Source organism: Cupressus sempervirens, chromosome 7 (assembly GCF_028749045.1).
Source record: "Cupressus sempervirens isolate cs-2001-9-10 chromosome 7, ASM2874904v1, whole genome shotgun sequence".
NCBI lineage: Eukaryota > Viridiplantae > Streptophyta > Pinopsida > Cupressales > Cupressaceae > Cupressus > Cupressus sempervirens.
The window spans coordinates 891,891,521-891,908,211 of NC_143124.1; the positions used below are offsets into that span (position 1 = coordinate 891,891,521).

Sequence of the window (16,691 nt, forward strand, 5' to 3'; positions counted from 1 at the left end):
TCAATGCTTCAAGTGACATGGAATTTTCTTTTGTAAAGACAAATGCTTAAAGTGTCATAGCAGACTCGTCATTGTCTGGACAGTGAAGACTCTGACTCTTCATGAGGAAGATAAGTTTATACATCTAGGCAACATTCGAATCAGCATATTACGGTTTGATATTCTTGACTTGAGAGATTGCATGTATGGAATATCCCTTACTATCTACAAATTCTTAGATGCTATGATTATTGCTTCAATTGAGCTAGATTTGTATGAATTGTAAATCAGACTTCTACTTTTCCATCAATAAAGTGGTATTTTATGGTTGAGTTTTTCTGTAGTGCCTACCCCTAGTTTACTTTTCATGTTATATTGCCAAATTCTTTTAGGCCAGCTTTTATGTTTGTGTTATGATTTAGTGTTACTTGATCACCTGATTTGATTGATGCTATTTCATACTTAGATTATATATTTGATGAGCTACTTAATACTCAGTTATTTCATGTGTTCATGGTTATTCTTTCGATGATGATGGTTTGTATGTTCATATGGTGATTTCAGTTGTTTCATGATGATAGTTAGATGGATGATTTATATACGGTTCTTATGGTTACTTACCCCATACTTGCATGTGTATGGTGTACATGTATGTTTTACTTTATGGTTGATGTGGTTGAGGGAGGGAGTCGTAGTCACCTGCTAGTCGAGATCTACACGATGTACCACTCCCCGCCATTGACTGTTTAGTTTAGATATATATGCATATGCACATATTCTGCTTTTATGCAGATTACATGTACCAAGCACCAATTTCCGTGAATTGCCAGGATGAGTGTGCCCTATCGCAGTATCTCAATGGTAAAGAAGAGAGATAGTTCTCGAGTCCAAATCCTAACCCTGAGCCAATTGTCCTAGAATATAGGACAAGTATCTGAGTAATGTACCCTTTTGAATTCGTCAAGTGACGTGAATTTGATATTTTGACCCTTGACTTTGAATTCGTACTTTGTCTTGTAGATGGGTTTTCTTATTAACTTTGTGGGTTTGTTGTGATTTTTAGTTATAATTAAATCAAGTAAAGATATTATTAAATGATTTAATTTAACAAAAAAATATTAGGACAAATCAATTTTTAATTATTATTAATTAATTGAGAAATTAATTAAATAGAGAAAATATATTTAAAAATTTAATTAAAAGTCCAAATTTGGCGTAATTATATTTATTTAATTTAATAATAATTAATTTAGAAGTTTCATTTTAATAATGAACTCTAAATATTATTATTTGTTAAATTAATAAATATAGTTTCTAAATACGTCTTATTATTTATTAAAAACAAAGTGAGTAATTTAAATAAACTTTATTCTACTAAAAACGCAAAAAGTATGCACAAAGAATTAAATTAATTAAAATAATATAAGAAAAGGCTTTTGCATCATACATAATTGTTGAAGTCGTGGATGTTGAAGTTGAATCATCTCAGACATCATAGAAGGAATTCCTATATTCTCATTGTTCTTTGTAATCCCACGGTCAATGCTTCAAGTAACATGGAATTTGTTTTTGTAAAGACAAATGCTTAAAGTGTCATAGCAAACTCGTCATTGTCTGGACAGTGAAGACTCTGACTCTTCATGAGGAAGATAAGTTTATACATCTAGGCAACATTCGAATCAGCATATTACGGTTTGATATTCTTGGCTTGAGAGATTGCATGTATGAAATATCCCTTACTATCTGCAAATTCTTAGATGCTATGATTATTGCTTCAATTGAGCTAGATTTGTATGAATTGTAAATCAGACTTCTACTTTTTCATCAATAAAGTGGTATTTTATGGTTGAGTTTTTCTGTAGCGCCTACCACTAGTTTACTTTTCATGTTATATTGCCAAATTCTTTTAGGCCAGCTTTTATGTTTGTGTTATGATTTAGTGTTACTTGATCACCTGATTTGATTGATGCTATTTCATACTTAGATTATATATTTGATGAGCTACTTAATACTCGATTATTTCATGTGTTCATGGTTTTTCTTTCGATGATGATGGTTTGTATGTTCATATGGTGATTTCAGTTGTTTCATGATGATAGTTAAATGGATGATTTATATAGGTTCTTATGGTTACTTACCCCATACTTGCATGTGTCTGGTGTACATGTATGTTTTACTTTATGTTTGATGTGGTTGAGAGAGGGAGTCGTAGTCACCTGCTAATCGAGATCTACACGATGTACCACTCCCCGCTATTGATTATTTAGTTTAGATATATATGCATATGCACATATTCTGCTTTTATGCAGATTACATGTACCAGGCACCAATTTCTGTGAATTGCCAGGATGAGTGTGTGTTGGAATCTGAAAAGATTAATAACCCAGAAAACTAGTGCAAAGAGTAAATATCTAAACTATGAATGCAAATGATACAAAATCAAAATAGCATCATAGAGTTAGTCTCCAAGAGAGTAATGCAAATGTTGGAAGTAAAATAGCATTAAGAGGATGCAAAAATAAGATATGCAAATACAAGCCAGGTAGCATGCTTATATAGGCTAGGAAGAGGGAGGAGGTGGCAACACCAACCAATGAGGAGCAACCATCTATTGGACTAAAGATAGCAAATTATCTTCCCAAGATAGCTAATGGATGCTCACATGTAGGAAGGTGACACCTCACAACCATTCACCTAATAAGACATGCTTTATTAACCTAAGCGAGATTATTAAAAGTGTAGGAAAAACCTATCAAAATAGGAAAAATAAAAAATTACACTAACACCCCCCCATAAGCGAAGCTTAGGTGGATGTAGAAATGGGTCCCGGCAAGTCAAGCCTGATGAGGTACCCATGTACATAAAATTCCCCCAAAAGAGAGAGAAAAGAGACTCCCCAAAGAAAATTAGGACTCCAAGTGAGAGGAAGAGGCCCCCCCAAAAGATGAAGCATCCCGCACCTCCAGCAAAGCTTGCAAATTTTGTCTGGTTGATCCACTTACATCGAACAAGTTTTCTTCCCTTAGGAAAAGGGGCAAGATCCCAAGTGTGGTTCCTCATCAAGGAACTATACTCTTCCTGCATAGCTGTATCCCACTCAGAAATACCAAAAGCCTCATGAAAGGACTGTGGATTTGAGGCAGTAGCAATGAAGATATGTAGAGCATTTTGGAATTGTAAATGAGTCTGCTTGGTGTCTGATGGATCCCCAACCCAATCACCTGCAAACTGCAAGGTCTGTCTAGCCCAAAGTGGACCAGAAGATGGAGAATCTAGAGGAGAATCATCAACCTGTGAATGATGACTAGGAGAGGAAGGAGGTGAGTCCTCTGAATCACTCTCTGCATCAAAAGTGGAGGTAGAAAACTGCTCAAGTGAATTTGACCAATCAGAAGATCTATCATGTATTCCAAGTGACTCCAATGTCAAAGTAGAAGGCAACCCTGTGACCATGCTCTGTTGGTTAAGCTGATGCAAGTAGTGGAAGTTAAGATGGCCAAACCGCTCATGCCATAATCTTCTCACATCATTAAAGTGAGTGAGTGAAACAGTTAAAAGAGGATCAGGAACAAAGTGAGAAAACATATAGAGTCTTGACTGATGATCTGCTCTCCCAACTGCAATTGTAGAATCATTGTGCAACTCACGTATCTCCACTGAATCAGGAGTGAACTCAACCCGCTTGCCTAAACTTGTGTGAGTGATCTGGTGTACCGATAGGAGATTAGTTGACAATGAGGGTACATAAGCAACATCATGGAATGTGCCATCCCCCACATCAATAGACCCTCTCCCACACACCTCAATAGGAGTGTTGTCACCCATCAACATTGAAGGCATAGTACATTGCTCCAAGGATGCAATTTCTTCCTTAGATGAAGCCATGTGGTGTGAAGCACCCGAATCAAGAACCCAAGTGGATGGTGAGGAAGCAACTGCAAAAAGGGCCTTGCCCTTTCCTTTCCCCTTGCTGTTTTCTTTTTCTTTGTTAGACCCTTCATTAGAACTTTGTTTGATAGACTCAAGAACACTGATATTATTCTTCTCAAGAATGTATGTCAAGTGATCAAGTTGTTTCTGCAAACATTTATGTTCATCATGACCAGGTCTTTTACAATAGACACATTTGACCTTTTCTTTCTTAGGCTTATCACCCTTGGAAGATGGTGTATCAATAGTTTCTTTTGAAGAAACCGACATCTAATCCTTCTTCTCCTCGCTATTCTTTTGTTTCTTATCCTTACTATTGTTGTTACTACTTTGTCCTTGTTCTTTTGTGCCTTGGTTGGCAATCAAGGCATGTGACTTAGAGGACTTAAGAATGCCCGTCTGGATTAGCTTGTCCTGTTCTCGAGTGAGATTGACAGCAAAATCATCTAAAGATGGCATGGTGAATTGAGTACCAAGTGCACCCTTAGTAGCATAGAAGGTAGAGACAAACACAAAATATTCTGAACTTAGCTTAGAGAGAATACTAAGAATCAGTTGTTCATCTTTCTTTTCAATTCCACATTGTTTTAACTGCAGCCTTAGTGATTTCAATTTGGTGAAGAAATCTTGGATTGTGTTGAAATTGCTTGGACTCAAACTAATTAATTCATTTTCCAACATATGACCCCTCATTGAATCTTGTGTGCCAAATAGTGTTTCTAGCTTTGTCCATACTTCATTTGGTGTATCCAAAGACTCAATGTGAAATAGCAAGTCAGGAGAAACAGACAAACACAATGTTCCAAATGCCTCATCACATTTGTTAAACCACTCAGGCTTATCTTCATCTTTAGCAGGTTCAGTTTCAAGTCCCATAGTTATCCTATTTAATCCAGCTTTCCTTAAGTGAATTGTCATGCGTGATTTCCACTCAAAGTAATTGTATGGAGTTAGGATGGGCATATTTGTTTGATCCATGATGAAGAAATGCAAAGAAGAAATGCTAGAAAGAAGAGAACCCAGCCACGACAATGCCCCCCCCCTCTTTACTCAATCAAAGAACCCCCCCCAAAGAAATATGATTTGGCACTTTATTTTAGTGCATTTACAACTACCACTAGAAAGAGATACTTAGTGGTCTTGATTTCAATGCATTACAAACCCTCATGAAGAGCATATGCTAAAAGTGAAACTTGGGCACAATAATCAAAGAAACGAATAGCACCACTGCAATCTACTCGAAAAATCATGCACTTTCAAAAAAAAAATCGCCTCGATACGAGGTCGTATGAGAAAGTTATGATCCTTCGAAGTTTCCAAAATGAGAACGGTGCACAGTCACGGCTGAGAATCTACAATTTCTGAAGAATTCATGCATGAAAATCAAAAAACAACTCCACTAGTGGATAGAGTACAAAAAAATAGCCAAGTTCATAACAAGAATCATCAAAATCAGAGCCCGTATGAGCAAGAACAAGACATTTGAAAACTGTATTCAAATCTGCGACTGCCAACGGAGAGGGGTATGGCTGTAGCTTTGCATGCTCGATTCTGAAAAAAATACAGCTTGCATGCAAAATCTAAAAGATACCCAGATGGTTTTTTGGGGCTGCGAACAAAACCCAGAAAGCATTTTTCATGCTGATGTACAGAAGATGTTGTTGTAGTGTAAATCAGACGCCTTTAACAGTAAAAAACGGCTCCAAAAATCAAGAAACGACCCCAGCAACCAAAATATGACATGCAAATGTTGGATCAGCTTCCTAAGTCCATCAATGGCATGCTGGAACCTGCAATACTGATTGAAAACTCCAAATATGCAAGTTGGTTGTCAGATTTGAGATTGAAACCCCAGAGAAAAATCGTTTTTGTCAAAACTTTTCTGATTCTCAGGATTATCCAAAGATGCAAGAGAAGAGCATACTTTGTTTTTCAAAAAAACTACAATAAAGTTTATTTGCCCTCCCCGAATCTCTCAAATAAGGAAACTAAAATCTACTCTTGCACATAGAAAAGCTCTGATACCATGTTAGAATCTGAAAAGATTAATAACCCAGAAAACTAGTGCAAAGAGTAAATATCTAAACTATGAATGCAAATGATACAAAATCAAAATAGCATCATAGAGTTAGTCTCCAAGAGAGTAATGCAAATGCTGGAAGCAAAATAGCATTAAGAGGATGCAAAAATAAGAGATGCAAATACAAGCCAGGTAGCATGCTTATATAGGCTAGGAAGAGGGAGGAGGTGGCAACACCAACCAATGAGGAGCAACCATCTATTGGACTAAAGATAGCAAAGTATCTTCCCAAGATAGCTAATGGATGCTCACATGTAGGAAGGTGACACTTCACAACCATTCACCTAATAAGACATGCTTTATTAACCTAAGCGAGATTATTAAAAGTGTAGGAAAAACCTATCAAAATAGGAAAAATAAAAAATTACACTAACAGTGTGCCCTATCACAGTATCTCAATGGTAAAGAAGAGAGATAGTTCTCAAGTCCAAATCCTAACCCTGAGCCAATTGTCCTAGAATATAGGACAAGTATCTGAGTAATGTACCCTTTTGAATTCATCAAGTGACGTGAATTTGATATTTTGACCCTTGACTTTGAATTCGTACTTTGTCTTTTAGATGGGTTTTCTTATTAACTTTGTGGGTTTGTTGTGATTTTTAGTTATAATTAAATCAAGTAAAGATATTATTAAATGATTTAATTTAACAAAAAAATATTAGGAAAAATCAATTTTTAATTATTATTAATTAATTGAGAAATTAATTAAATAGAGAAAATATATTTAAAAATTTAATTAAAAGTCCAAATTTGGAGTAATTATATTTATTTAATTTAATAATAATTAATTTAGAAGTTTCATTTTAATAATGAACTCTAAATATTATTATTTGTTAAATTAATAAATATAGTTTCTAAAAACGTCTTATTATTTATTAAAAACAAAGTGAGAGTAATTTAAATAAACTTTATTCTAATAAAAACGCAAAAAGTATGCACAAAGAATTAAATTAATTAAAATAATATAAGAAAAGGCTTTTGCATGTTCGTGAAACCGAAACCCTAAGAGCAAAAGATTCTTTATTAGGAAATTAGAGCTCATTTTCCGCACAGGTTTGGAGGAGCAATTTCTGGAAAGGGTTTCAAGAGACGAGAATCTTACATTCTTTGAGCATCCATCAAATTTAGCATTAGATCAAGGTAGGAATTATGTTAGTTTATCACAGTAAATCTCATATTGTTTCTCTGTCTTCTTCATGCCTGTAAACGGATTTTGTTATGGAAATTGTAATTTTAGAATTGAAACCCTTGTTGGATTTTTTGATCGTTCTTCAATGGTGAACCTTCTATGAAAACGAATTGAAAACCTTTATCAAAAGCTTGTAAATTTAGAAAATAATTCACGAGTGTTTGAATCACAAGAAATGGATATTAATTGAATAAAATTTAATGGTTGATACTATGTTTCTTATCAAATCTATACTAGAATAGTATTAAATAAATAAATATATATATATATATATATATATATATATATATAATATTACCACAGTAATAAAATTATTACTGTGGTAATAACTTTTTTTACATGGTTGGGTAATTCGTTTGAAAATTTGTTAAAAAAAATTATAATTTTTTTTTTTGGGGTGGGCAGGGGCCACCCCCCACTCCCCTTCTTCCCTCCTCTCTCTCACACGTGGCTACAATGGAAACCAAGGTTGTCGTGCGATCAATGACTGCCGCAACAGTCGAGGCTACCAAGGCCGCTAGGGTTGCATGGCAGGCCCACCCCTTCATTAGGGGAATTTTCATTTTAAATTAAAGTTTTTTTTTTTTTTTTAACTTTTAAAAAATAAAATAATATATATTATATATATTATATTACTATTACATTAATAAGTATTATAAAATATATATTTTAATTAAAATTTTATTATATAGATTAATATTATTATTTTGAAAAAAAAATTAAAATTTGTATTTTAAATTTAATAAAGTGTAATTTAACAAGATTCTAATTACTTTTATTAGTATTAAATTTTATTTTGTTGGAAATTGTATTATGTATTAAGGGGACCATTATTGGATTGTTGGATTATTTGAAATATTAAGTAAATGGGATATTTTTGGGTGGAGTTAAATACAAGAATTTTTCCACATAGATCCTCATTTGACTAATATAAATATATACTTATTTGGTGAACATAAAAGATTAAGGTATAGATATGAAGCTTTTATTTAGATCGATTCCACCTGGAAACCCTGTCGCAAATTGGAACTTTGGAGAATTACTATAGAAAACTGGAATGATTAACTATACTTGTTTTAATTAATTGATGCGATGCTATGTTTCATGTTTGGGTTTGGGGTAAACCTAGTTTTGACCAGTTAGGTATGTTTACCAGAGGCTTGAGAAGTGATGGACTTATGATGTTGTTATGTAAATGTTATTTGGTCACAATCTTTTTATTCCCAACCATTGTGATGCATTCACGTATTTCTGTGATGAGGTTTTTGATCAGTTATTTATTAGTGTTTTCCCGTTGTTTGTATAGGACTGAGATGAATATTGTGATTTTCTAAGTGTAACCTATGAGTTTTCAATCAGTTATCTATTGGTGTTTTCCAGTTGCTCGTATAGGACTAAGGTGAATATTGTGATTTATTTGGTGTAACCTATGAGTTTTCGATCAGTTATCTATTGGTGCTTTCCAATTGCTTGTATAGGACTGAGGTGAATATTGTGATTTTCTTGGTGTAACCTATGAGTTTTCAATCAGTTATCTATTGGTGCTTTCCATTTGCTTGTATAGGACTAAGGTGAACATTGTGATTTTTGAGGGTAGGTTATCTATGTGTATGCTGGGAAGTGGCTTGCAATGGAGGTCGGAGCCCTAAAGAGGTTGCCTGGGTAACCCATTGTAAGTTGTATTAATAAGTGATAACATTTCATTAAATGGGTTAAAATGAATTAACAAAAGTCAATATTTTACCTCGCCCATGCCTTGAGTGCTAGTACAGGCTAGGATTGGAGTAGAGAGGATGCTTGGTTGCGACCTTGCCTCATTAGTATGTCGTGTCTGTATGAAAGGATACTGATGCCGCATAGAATCACTAGGGGGCTGGAGTCCAGAGAGGCTACTAGTGTAACCTTAGAGTTGGCTAATGCGATGACACTTGCCCACATGCATATTAGGTTTCCTATGTGTCTTTGTTGCCTCAGGATTAGATTTTACTTGTGTAATTGGTACCTTTGAGATAGATTGCTATCAAGATTCCTTGTCCTAGATTCTTCTTATGATTTTTGGATTGTTATCTATTTGGGACATGAGATTATCTCCTTAGCACGGTGGGAGTGGGCCATTTAGGTTCCACGAGGTCGGGTGGTAGTGTTTCTTATACCATTGAGATCTGACAGTTGGATGTCGTTGCTAGATGTACTTGTGTAGCTGTTCTATTATTCTGATCTTGTGATTATGTTCTATGGTCATAATTTGATTTATTGTACTTCGATTATTTGAGATCTTAAGAGATGTTGTATCTTATCTTAATGTATATTCTTTTAGCATTTCATACCCTGTGACTTGTATAGAGGATGATTATGCATGTTGGATTATGCCATGTGGCATCTTATGTACTTGTATATTATTTCATTTGCTTTCATACTTATGATTATCTTATGATGTGGACTTTGATATGTATCAAATTTTATCTTAATAAAACTTATGTATGTGATTCAATGTCATTGGAACCCTTGAGAGATGTAATTGTTAATATATTGCTTATGAATGTATGTGAGTTATTGCTTCGGCTATGTTATCTCTTGTTGTTCTAATCTTTAAAAAAAAAATGTTTAGCAAACTTAGTGACATAATAGGTTATTTTCTTTTGGGTTCCCTGGCAAGGCGTTATATTTTCTCCCTCATGTCAAAGGGTTTTTCACAAGGTAATTATTGTGTTTTGTGTTCACTATTTTTGTTTTGTGCTGCTTATTTTCATTTCTGATATAAAATCAGACAAGAAGAGAATAAGGCAGTAACTCTTTCTAGGGTAGCAATGATGAAGGGTTGTGACTCTTTCAAATGGTATAATTATAGAAGGTTGCGACTCTCACAAGGGGTAGAAATGAAGAAAGATTGTGACTCTCAAAAGGTGGTAATAATGAATGGCTGTGACTCTCTCGAAGGGCAGAAATATTGAAGGGGTGCAAATCTTTCAAAGGGTGGCAATTGTGGAAGGTTGTGTCCACTGCAAAAGGGCAGACATGATGAAGAGGTGTGGCTCTCCCTCACATTAGAATATATAAAGGGGAGAAAGGTGCATTTTAGGAAGACGTCCAATAGAGAGATCAATTTGGGAGATAACTTATTACTCTCAAAGCACAAAAATGGAGGTTGGGGATTCAAGTCTTGTGAAAGGTAGTGATCCTTTCACCAATGAAGAATAAAGGAGAACACTACAATCACTGAAGGGTCACTCGTGAATCCTTCATTCGTCCATCAATCATTAATCCCTCAAGAAATCAAGAAAACAACCAATCAACAAGATCAAAAATAAAATTATCAAATCCACACCAATCATCACTTCGCCTTGGGATCAAGAAAACAGACAATTGAGCAATCAAATCAGCATCATCAAATGAACAACCACTCAATCATCACTCATCAATAATCAAATCAACAATCATTCAATCAGCATTCTCTAAATATATCAAAAGATCGATCAAGGACAAAACTGGTATAAGGAAATCAATCTAAGAGAGCATTCTGATATAAGGGAATCAGATTCAGATATACAACAGCGTATAGCAGAAAATCTGAGTTAAGACTGGTATGCATGAAAGGGTATAAGTATGCCTAATGTATGTGATAGTATGCAATTTAAGTGATATGGATATGCATTTATTATGCTCAATGTATATGGTAATTTGGATGATATTATGCTGACATATGTGATATGAGTTGGAGTCAGTAAGATAAGAACATGCAGTTTGCCAGCTCCTCCGCACTAAGTATGCCAGCCCAAGGGATGGAATTGATCATAGTTGGACACTTGTGCCTCTTGAGGTCCAAGGTGCCATTTGATTACCCGAAGGAGTGAAATTGGTCGTAGCTGGAGATTCCTAACACTTTTGGGATGCCACAAGGGATGGAACTGGTCATAGTTGGACATTCCTTCCACTTTTGTGATAAGGGCAAGTTGTATTGATGTGAATATCATGTGCTCTCAAGCTTAGTTGGACTAGACAGTTTACGGGCACCCTCTTGAAGCTCTTACCAAGATTACCCCAATTAGGGAACATTACAAAGGAGCTCCACAAATGATATAAGTTGTATCATATGATTGTATTTTTTTTTTTAACTGTAGTAGGAAAGATATGTTTTACAGATTAGGTTGGAATTGTAATAACTTCAAGGCAAAAATTAGGGCATCAGAAAAAGAAACGTTACAGAAAACATGAGCCAAATTTTCTCGAATAAAACAAATCAATTATCTACAATTTTGCTATGGACCAATTGTTGCATTGAGTATATGAGTGAATGTCTTCTAAAATGAATTGCATATGATTAAGTTAGAAGTCAAATCCATGTGGGATCAGACAAAATAGAGCTACCCATTTCAACACTTCTATAGCTCCAGCAACCCAATGTTGATAATCCTAAATGATATAGACTTTTGAAACTCATCAAAGCTCCCATAGGCTTGCAAGTCACAAGTCATGTCACCCTCGATGCATCCTAGAGACTCGGACTTGCACTTGGCCACGTCTAGGTGAGACTCATTAGACTCATCAAGAAGTCACTTGGACTCGACCAGACTCAATTTTTTTTTAAAAAGCCTCAAATTTTTGATGTTTTTTTTGTTTGTAGGCATGTCCCTAGAATATACACAAAATATAACGTTCAACTCCCCATCTTTATTTTCAAGTTAGTTACTATTTAAAAATATATATACATTAAATATAACATTTAAATCACATTTCAATATATCTTTTTCCTCTCTTGTACTTTTATATTTCATGCATATATTGGCAGGATGTTCTAAGAGTGGGTTTTAGATCTCATAAATTTTCAGACTTGAACAAATTTCAATAATCAACAAGCTCCTATCAGCATTTCTCGCTCTCTCTATGTTTCACTCACCTTATTTACCCTAAACTCTAGACCTATCTCTCTCCCTAGCACTCTTCCTCTATCCCCTACTCTAGCTCTCTTTGACCCTCGGTGTGATATCCCCTTCCATGAGTAGAAATTAATAATAAACAATTAAATAAATATATTAAAGAATATGAAGAGTTATATACTAAGGATTTTGATGAAGGATTGCCACCCTTTATCCTTCTCATATGACATGTATAAGGTTGGCAATCTATAGGATGCAGATCCATTATTGTAAAAGGATGATATGAATCTAGAAGAATGATTATAAACAGATTTTAACTCTTCACAAGGAAGAGATCAAGAAGGAAATGGATCTTATATTAGTGGTGTGTGTCTATATTGATAGTAATTTAATAATAATAATAATGAGAATAGATATATATATAGAACCTATTACAATCTGACTTAGAGAAGAGAAATACTAATATCACCAAGGAGGGGCTTTTATAAATCCAAGCAATAGATCTTTGTCCAAAGATTGGATAGGGGTCAACATTCTGTAAGCCTTGAGGGGTACAGACTTGGACCTGTAAACTTCGAAGGAATCCATTGTGAAGTTGGTGTCTAGACAACTTGGATAACACTTGGTGTCGGTGAGTTGGAATAGTAATAAGATATTATCAATGATAATAATTTGAACAAATAACCAAAATCAAATAAGATAAATAACTAATCCTATCGAGGGACATTACAGTCCAAACCCTAACTGAGAAATTTAGGTTAAATTAAGTAAAAATCCAAAAAGGGGCATTACACTCAAGCTCTTACAAGAGGTGCTAACCCCAATCTCATTTTGGTGTTGCCCTCAAACCCCCATTAAACTATAAGTCTAAGCAAGTAATAGGTCAATGATGAATTGTGATCTTAAAAATCTTAAAAATACATATTTCTTGTTGCAAACCTGTACATATTTCATTGTTGAAAAAATATTATAGCTACTACATCATCAAGACTTGCCTTAGACGTCTTTGGTGCAGGATTCTCTAAACATCTAGGCCATGCACTTGTAGTTATTGTTTTGATATTCGTTTTAATCATTTGGTGTCATACATTTCATATTCTATGAGCTTTGTTATACATTTGGTAATATTTTTATATATCTAAGTGTGTTATTTCCTTAGGTTACAATTTGAATTTAAACTTATGGAATTGATGCATACTTGTCTATGCGACCAAATTAGTCTCTATTTGATGATGTTACTATGTCTTTTAGGTTTATTTAATAAAAAATGCATGAGACAAGTTTTAAATCCTTAAGAATCTCTAGATTTCTTGGGTTTTTCACTTTGTTAAGTCTGCACCGAAGTTTTCTCACCAAGTTTCAAAGCATAAGGCAAGTCATCCTCATTGAGTCTGCTTTTCAAAACTTAGCCTAGTACCAAACCTGCTTCAGTTGCAAAGGACTTCATGAGCCTCCAATATTTCATCCTATGCTTCTACAGGGAAAATTGTTGGTATAACTGATTAATGATGAGATTATTGGCACAATTAATGAAGAGATTGTTGCAATGATGTTACATGATGTGTTGATAAAAGATTGGTATAGATTTGACAGGAGGTAAATCAGTTATTGGTTGTCATTGATGTCAACTCTTTGCCTAAGTGTTTTACAGGATAATGATTCAATAAATCATGAGTTGCAGTATGAATTAAGTGTTGCTACCATATAGGAAGGTCAAGATATGAGTTATGATGTTATGTATATGATAGCACCTATTAATGTGAAGAACTGAGTAAGTTATGGTCATTGAACTCAAACCAGGTAATTGCTAAAACAGCGAGTGACAGACAGACAATTGACTTGAATGTTACTTCAAACCAGTGAAGAATTGGTTGAATCGATCATAGGATATGACTGTTAATGATGTCAAGATGATGTGGTTAGGATAGCACCTTATAATGTGCATAGGTAAAGATAATTTGATGATTTGGAAGAGATGCTGACAGTAAATAGGAACAAATAGGTAAACAAGAACAAACATGTGAATTGGACAAATAGGTAAACAGGATGAACAATTGAACAGGTAAAGTTGAACAATTGGTAAAGATTTTAGGGGCAATTGTAAGAATCAATTTGTTAATAGGATCAATGATGATTTTTGAAGAGCAAGAAGGTAGTTGCGTAATTTGTGGAAAGATTTGACAACACATTAATGAGGTAATGCGATCAAGGAGGATTCTTGAAGAAGTTTCTATTTGGTCAAAACGGTTTATGAGCGAGATCAATTTCCAAGGTGAATTGTAATTGTGAGTCGACGCAGTCAGAGGAAAATTATCTATGGAACTTGATTTGGATCATTGGAACAAGGGTTTGTTAAGGCGGTGAAAGGAAGTTCTATTTAATGGCAAAATAAAGAAGAAGAGAAGTTGGTAATTGCTGGTCATGGAATTGGAGAAGGTTGCAATCACAGAGCAAGTACAAGAATGAAGTGTGATCAAGCCAGAGAGGAGAGTATGATATGTTGAAGAGTTATTGAGCTCAATTGGATCTAGTCATGCAGGTAGTGCAAATCGCAGATCATTTTCTTTCTATCACTCTCTAACCATTGTAACAGCGAAATCCCTTAATTGGGTGGATCCTAACAGGTCCCTATTGTAAAATACTGTAACCAGGTGGCATTCTTAAAAATGATTAAAATCCTCTAACCAGATAACTCCTAGCAGAGTAAAGACTTTAACAGGTGTATAGGTGAATCCCTTAACAGGATAGCACCTAACAGTGTTTTTTGTAACACCTAACCAGACAAACGGACAAGCTCCTCATAGAGCGTATTGCACAAGAGTACACAATTTGTGTGGATCATCTCACACCGTGGTTTTCACCCAAATTGAGTTTCCACAGGATACATCTGGTGTCTATACTTTGTGGTTGATTTTCTTATGATTGCATCTTGTTTAATGTTCAATTTACCTATTGTGCTGATTGAATGTTTAAGAGGTTAAAATTGAGATCAGTGAACTTGGTAAGATTTTGTTTAATTTGGTGTTTGACCTGGATGTTTTTCTACGATTTCAACCCAAAATGAGGTGTTTTTCTACTTCCACGGTCTCTGTTGTATAAAAGACATGAACCTCTTCCCATATCCCTTTTCGTGTTTCCCACCTACCTGTTCCACACTGAAGATATGCATATTAGACTTCGTGGAAACAATGAAAATCTTTGACCTTCGCACAATAATGGCATCTGAATTAGTTGTTCACCCTCTAAATAAGCTAGAAATCTTGCTAACAAAATGCATATACAACTTTATCTGGAATTGAATTAGGGTTCGTAGGACTTAGCATTGGGGAGAAAAGGTCAATATGCATACCTCGTTCCAAACAGCAGATAGTTCCTCCGGTGGAATATTTTTAGCTCTCTCCAAATCGATTATGGACTCTAAGCTTTTTGGGACCAAAGCTGAGTAGCCTGTAGCAAATTTTGTACCTCTATCGAAGCCCAAGCTGCCCCATTTTTTGGCATCCCCGGGCAGATCGTTAACTCTATTACTCTTCTGACAATGTAAATCAGGAATGAATGAAATTTTCCCATAACTATCAGTACTTCTGTTGATGTGACGGGCTTTCAATTGATAGCGAAAGCACCTGCTTATAGTTAACATTGCCAAAACGAAGCACAACTGAATATTTTGAATAATTTGTTTGAAGGCGGGAGTAGCGGCTCTCGATTTGTTACCGTTCCAAGATTCGATTTCCCGGCGATAATGCCTAATATTTGTGATCTTTTATGGGCATCTTAAGGCGCTTAGGATCGGTTCCACCGAGGATCCACGACTTTGGGGTACTGGGGTAAAAAACAAATCGTAGAGGGAAAAATAGAAATTTAGTTATTACATTTCTCTTACTATATTTTGGGTATAGTGCAACGATATGCATATGTATCACTCTTAAATAGTCTAAATCCACTATATTTTCTTGATTTGTGTGTCATCCATGCGTAGAGGTCATGTTAATCTTCTCTATATTGTTCCAATTTTATCGGATGTTTCAAAAGAGACATCCACTATATTTTTATTTATTGTAAATAGGTGCATATAAGTTGTACTGTAGACGACACCATATTTAGCGACTAGTTTTGTAAGGTAATTATTTTGTTTTTGGAATATTGCTATTACGATTTAACTGTGTAGTTTTTTAGTCAAACTGATTGAACCATGTATCATGAGCAATGATTCACGTATGAATCAATCTCTCGTAAGAATAAATGGAACACTTAGCACTCATTAGATCTAGGTGATGCTCACAGGGGTGAAGCATCGAGACTTCCGAGGAGGTCACTCATCCCAGTACTACTCCAGTTCAAGCACACTTAACTCCGGAGCTTCCTTCGTGGTTAAATCCACTCTACTTGCAACGCCATTTGCAAAACCTTCACTAAGTGTTTTGTCTTATAAACCATTCATTAGAAAGCCCCTTAAGCTCAGTATTCAAATACTTTTAAAATTATATATTTATTTAAATAGATAATAATAAAGTGGTTTTAGAATGTGTATCTAAAATTAGTAGTTCAAGAGGGGGAAGGATGTAGTGAAGGCAACAACGAGCGAAAAATCTTTGCATACAAGAGGGATGGAACTATAGTTGTGGTCCTCGATACAAGT

The 16,691-nt window shown here is 34.9% G+C and overlaps 1 protein-coding gene and 1 non-coding gene across 2 annotated transcripts in view; both read right to left on the minus strand.

The window, feature by feature from the left end:
• LOC149550365 (ATP synthase F1 complex assembly factor) overlaps nt 1-15,824 on the minus strand; it is a 43,844-nt gene extending 28,020 nt beyond the window's left edge. The window contains exon 1 of the mRNA XM_089793395.1: nt 15,402-15,824. Within this exon, the coding sequence (XP_089649521.1) occupies nt 15,402-15,692 (291 nt within the window). The 5' untranslated portion in view covers nt 15,693-15,824. The remainder of the gene's footprint in view (nt 1-15,401) is intronic.
• A 162-nt stretch (nt 15,825-15,986) lies between these two features.
• Nucleotides 15,987-16,088, minus strand: LOC149550368 (U6 spliceosomal RNA). The gene has a single exon (XR_016355022.1). It is a non-coding gene; the product is annotated as a U6 spliceosomal RNA (small nuclear RNA).
• Between the last annotated feature and the right edge of the window lie 603 nt (nt 16,089-16,691).